We start from the raw sequence: 6000 nt of genomic DNA on the forward strand, positions 1-6000 counted from the left end.
CAATCTGGTGAACCTTCTTTGTACTCCCTCTATGGCAAGGATGTCTTTCCTCAGATTAGGGGACCAAAACTGCACATGATGGAACTTGATGGAGGGTTTCAGATCCAAACCCTCCATCAAGACTAAGAATGGAGGCAAGGTAGCCAGTATAGAGAGAGGAGAGTGAGAGTTGAGACGGGGACAGAGATAATGAGGTGATCAATATACAGACAAGGGGCAGAAGAGGACAGGCAGCTGGATCCAGATAGGGCAAGGGTAGGGGTGGAGTTGGAAGACAGATGCAGGTTGATGATGGTTGAAGGCAGACCAAAAAGAGCGGATGGAGTGCGGTAGGAAGGCGGCGAGATGGCTAGGAGGGAAAATACGCGACAAAAGACTTCCATTGCTGGAACCTGATAAGTAAGAAAGGTGATAATGTTAAGTATTAGGAGAGAGGTGAAGGGCAGAAGGAACCATAACCAGATGGGGGGGGAGGAGAGTCAATTGGTGAAGTGTGAGGGTAGCAGGTTTATGAAACTAGGAGGGAGAAGAAGACAAAAATGGGTGATGGTTGGCTGGGGAAGGGGTGGGTATGGGAAAGGGGACAAAATGGGAGGACCAGAGAAAGAACTGAAGGTGGAGAGAAGAAAGTAAATTGGTTTATTGGTGTCATATATACCAAGGTACAGTGAAAAGGTTGTCTTGTATATTATTCATACAGATCAACTCATTACAACAGTGCCTTGAAGTAGTGAAACACATTGATGGTGAGCATAGACAAGGACACCCCCCCCCCATCCACCACCCCAGATATTCGTCTCCCCTCCTCCATCAGGCAAAAGATACAAAAGGCTGAGAGCAAATACCACAAGGCTCAAAGACACCTTCTAGTCTGCTGTTATAAGACTATTAAATAGTTCCCTAGTATGATAAGTTGGACTCTTGACATCACAATCTATCACCTTATCGTTTACCTGCACTGCACTTTGTAGTTGTTGCCCTTTATTCTGCATTGTTATTGTTTTACCTTGTTCTACCTCAATGCACTGTGTAATGATCTGATCTGTATGAACAGTATGCAAGCTTTTCACTCTGCTTCATGCATGTGACAATAATAAACCAATTGGAGAATTCAGCCTTCATACCATTGGGCTGTAGACTACCCAGGCAGAGTATGATGCCTCTTACACAGTTAGTCTCTCTCTTGATTAACAGGGATTTTTGCTCTTTCTCCCCAGGTTTGCCAAACTGCTCCTCCGATTGCCAGCCCTCCGCTCGATTGGACTCAAGTGCCTTGAGCACCTGTTCTTCTTCAAGCTGATTGGTGACACCCCTATTGACACCTTCCTGATGGAGATGTTGGAGGCTCCTCATCAAATGACGTGAAGCCATTCCCTGCCTTTCCCTTAAATGTCAATCTGTAAATATTTTCACTAATTGTATGAATAGAACCAAGATAATGACAACCGTCTAACTTGTAAAACAACACGTATTTTGTACCTTGAACAAGCACAGTGTAGCAATTATTTGATAGTTTGTTACAGGGATTTTAAAAGAAAAAAAACTTATTGGAAGAATTTTAGATTAAAATTCTATTTAGAGAAGACTAAATCAGGTTTACAAATCGGTACCTCTCACATTTCTGTCACAATTTGTAGCCCCACTGCCTGTGAAAGGGGCAATTCACTGAGTTTACGTAGCTCTGGGCCCCATTTAGAATCGGCACCAGCAGTACACCTTCCACCACTGTGATCTGTGGATGGTGTAACCTCCCTCCCTACACACACAGCATTCAGAATCCACCCACTTGCTAAAAACTGAAGCCTCTCCTTTGTGCCTCTTTAGACATCTATCCCAACTTCCCCACCCCCGTACCACCACCACCACTGAGCTTCAGGCACAGGTGGTTGTCAAAGCTGATGGGTCACATTCTACCTGCCATGGCAATGTACTGTTTCAGAATCAGCTGCTGCTACTTTCAGACTGAGGATCAATATTTTGAGTTTTTGTTTAATTATTAAAGCCACTGTAATCTTTGGTATGTTTGATTGTTGCGTGCCCTCTGCACCTCAGCACTGAGGGCAGAGAATGCAGTCAGGTGGGGTGAGCAGTAAGCAGCAGGGCAGAGGAAGCTCCAACAAGATGTTTCCATCTGTCAGAGAGGGCTAGTGAGGCAACAAATCATACAAAGGGCATCATGAAAGGATGTAAGTGGGAAAGGGTAAGGGATTGAAACTGAAATAAGCAGTGCACACACCCATTCTTGGCACACAGGTGTTGATGGCAAGCCCGCCTTCTTTTGCCCATTGTTCATTGCCCTGTAATATCACTCATCTTTTCACTTCACTAGGGAGCTAAGAGTCATCCAAATATGGGTCTGCAGTCACCTTAGTGTGAAAAGGCTGCAGCAGGTTGTTAGTGACAATCCAGCACCCTGCTCAGACTAGCAACTCCTGTTGTTAGTTCCTTCTCAGTTAAATTCAGTCTCTGAAGCTGCTTCTGTGAGATTGAACACATCTTTCCTGGTTTATTGAACATAAATAGTGGTGAAGAAACCAGCTGCCAACTCAATGACATTTCCCAAATGCATAGAATGATCACATTCTGAGGTCACAGCTTCACAATGTTTGGAGTGATATTTCAGACTACAAGGGCTCATTGTGTTTGTGTGGGATCAACAGGCACCCGTTTTAGTGCCTATCCTCACTCAGCACTCTGGAAGGTGCTACCTAAAGTTTACTGGCAACCAATTCCTTAACATCAGCTTCCATTGATCTCCAGTGGACCTCAGACAAGAATGTTTGAACCTGATGTCTCTGGCTTCCCTCACCACTCTACATATGCCTGAACTATCATTTTACTTCACATCCCACCCTCTTCAAACCTTCCTTTAAATCCATTGCTTTGGCCAGGATTTTCTTCACTCTCTCCAAACCAATTGGCTTTAATTCTATTTCCCTTACCCCTGCCGAAGGGTCATAAAATCACTGTACCTCGGAGGCCTTTTAGTCCATTGAATCAGTAGCAACTTTTTAACCAACCAACCAGTCCCACTTTCCTACTGTTAATTTTCCCAAGTGTGTATCTTGTTCCCTCACAAAAGTCCTAAATGACAGTTCCCACCCAGCATCCTCTGCATCATGGCCATTCTCGCATCCACTTCTCATCCTTTGCCCATGTAACATATCCCAACAGGTGCTGAGGATGGTGGGGTTCGTGTGGTCTGTAAGTCCCTACTTGGTGTTGCGATATCTTGCTTGACTCCCCAATCTTTCACATGTTATAATGGGAAGGGGGGTACATGGGCAAGGAGGCAGCCAATTTCCTCATTTCTCCTACTGCCCACGTGTGTAGTCCCAGGTAGACTCAATCAGTGCTGAGTGGGACAGCTGGTGGAGCTGCTGCCTCACAGCATCAGAGACCTCTGGTGCCATCTGTATGTAGTTTGCACTTCCTCCTGTGACTGTGCGTGTTTCCTCCCACTTCCCAGAGTCATGTGGGTCTCTAGGTTAATTGGCCACTCATGTGACAATGGGTTGGTAGAACCAGTGTAAGGGGAGTTGCTGGGAATGCAGGAGGTTAGATTATAGGGAAATTGAGTGAAGGATCAGGACTGATGGGATTGTGAGTTGGCAGAATGGGTCGAATGATCTTCTACAAAGTAGGAAAATGTGGAATAAAGGACACAAGCACTAAGAACACATAGTGGCCCTCACTCTGCACTGATCGCTAATGAAAAACTGGAAAACTTGGTGGACGCTGGAGGGGCAAAGAGATACACTGAAAGCCAATGTACAGGCAGAAAAACCTAATGAGCAGTTGGCATTTATCTCAAGCTCATATACAGAGAAGGTCCATTGGTCAGATCTTACCAGGAATGTTATGTTCTGGCAAACAGCCTTCAGCCCACAATGTCCATGTCAGCCACCAGTTATCTAATTCAGTATCTAACATCAGCCCACAAGCTTTGTACTGCAACATTTCAGGTGTTCATCCAGATTCTTCTTCAACATCCTGTCACTTCTTGTTTCCAATAGCCCCTCTGGGCAAGGTAGGTTGGAAAGGTATGAGCTACAATAAAGGCAGGACTTCAAAAGTGGATTCCTTAACCTTCGGTTGTATTCATCTGAGCATGGATATTGGAGGGATGATCTCACTGAGGTGTTTACAGTGTGGTAGATTCTGAAAGTCGATTAATTCTATGGGGGTCTTAAAACAGGGAGGTGGATGGAGATGAAAGTGGGACCCAATAGTTAACTGAGATTCAAGAAACCTGACTAAATTCTTTATTCTTCCATACCTTCCACAGTAAACTGGGAATTGGCTGGAAATTTATGTTGGGTGTACCCACCCAAAGGATATGAGGCAGGGAAATGAATCCGGTGCAGATCAGAGGTGATCTCACAGTGGGGCACTGCAGCATTAGGGACAGAGCTGTTTTTGGACACTGGGGTGTAGGCTTTACAACAATGAATTTTAACACTGGAGCAATCCAGGATATTGCACGACACTGTTAACAAAGTAACAGATCCTTGATTGAAGGGAGGTTTTCTTGGCGTGGCTAGTGATTCCACTTTCGCCTTTCCCCTTATCTGTAACTCAGGCTCACAAGTCCCATTTCCCCCATGTTTAAAGTAAGTCTCAGTGGGTCAGAAAGGGTGTGGGGTGGGGCGAGGAAGGGGGAAGTCAAGTATGTCAAGCTTGTGCAGTGTTGCTGTTCCAGGAACTCCAGTTCAATTCAGGCATCTCAACCGTGTCAGCCATTCATTATTAAACAGCACAGCTCCCAAACCCCCACATCCCACCACACACTATCCATGCACTACAGCAGGACCTCAGGGTCATTCCACATCTATGCCTGACTGCTATTTTTGGTAATTGTTGTGCCTGTATATTTTATATATAATACATATAGCATCTAGTTTATTATTCATATGGAAAAGTCATCTCAAAAAGAACCCAGTGCACCATATCTAGGGTGACATACATCTTTGAGTCTGAAGTCTATATCACTACTTTGCTCATTTTATCTACTTACAACATCTTTATTTGTAAGCATCAAACCCACAGGCAGTAATAGAAATTGAGTTAATTGACAGAGAAATAAACTATGCACTATATATGTGTGTGTATGTCTACACCCATTGTATGCATATACATACATATACTGTATACCTGCTTTGTTTATATATTATAAGGAAAGAAATTACTTGGCTGTGATTAGAAGCTACTCTGAATTCCAGAGCAGGGAAGAAGAGTCTTCATTCAATGCCTGCCTTTGGGTCCCAACCTGTATTTTGTTTGATGTATTAATATCTGTATTAAGCACAGCTTTTAAAGGACAGCAAATGCAAAGATTTGACACCCGTTCCCCTTCTGCCTGAACAAATGGTTATATTTTTGTACTATACAAATTGGAAGATAATGAGCCACTTGTTGCAAATTAGATCCTGATCAGTCAGCAGGCACCAGGTATGACATGAAACTAAATGTCTCTTTGGAAGAGTGTGTTCTGTACCTGTCCGTCTGTTCTGTGAACTACTCTACAGCATATCTCCAGCTTTGCTATATACACCCTCTTTTAGCAACAAGGATTTAACCCTTTCATCTGTAATGTTTGTTTTGTAAATACACTGTTTAAATATTGCCTTTTTGTTTGTGTAATTGCAAAGACAGTTGTGATCACTGACATTCAAGTTGTTGTAAGTTTATTACTTTTACAGAGTAAAGAGTAGAACAAATGTACACCAATACTCTTTATTCAGGCCAAGGACTAAACCGTGTGACTGCAGAGCAGTAGGCTATTCAAGTGTAGAAACTTACATTAATAGCCTAAGGTGTTTCAGAGGCTTATTAAACTGAATTTGACAAGTACTGATACTCAGGAAAATAGACTACTTTGACTATGAGCGGTGACCTCATTGAAACCTATCAAATGTTGAAAGGCCTCAAAGGCCTGGATGTGAAGAAGATGTTTCCTATGGTGGGGGAGTTTAAGGTCAGACGACACAGCCTCAGAAT

At 43.5% G+C, this 6000-nt stretch overlaps 1 protein-coding gene across 3 annotated transcripts in view; it reads left to right on the forward strand.

Moving 5' to 3' along the window:
- The window catches only part of LOC140206136 (retinoic acid receptor RXR-gamma-A-like), a 279149-nt gene extending 273523 nt beyond the window's left edge, over positions 1-5626 (forward strand). For all 3 annotated transcript variants that reach the window (XM_072274349.1, XM_072274348.1, XM_072274347.1), the window contains exon 10: positions 1218-5626. In XM_072274349.1, coding sequence (XP_072130450.1) covers positions 1218-1365 — 148 coding nt within the window. In that variant the 3' untranslated portion in view covers positions 1366-5626. The remainder of the gene's footprint in view (positions 1-1217) is intronic.
- Positions 5627-6000: the final 374 nt, after the last annotated feature.

The sequence above is a fragment of the Mobula birostris genome, chromosome 12, assembly GCF_030028105.1.
Source record: "Mobula birostris isolate sMobBir1 chromosome 12, sMobBir1.hap1, whole genome shotgun sequence".
NCBI lineage: Eukaryota > Metazoa > Chordata > Chondrichthyes > Myliobatiformes > Myliobatidae > Mobula > Mobula birostris.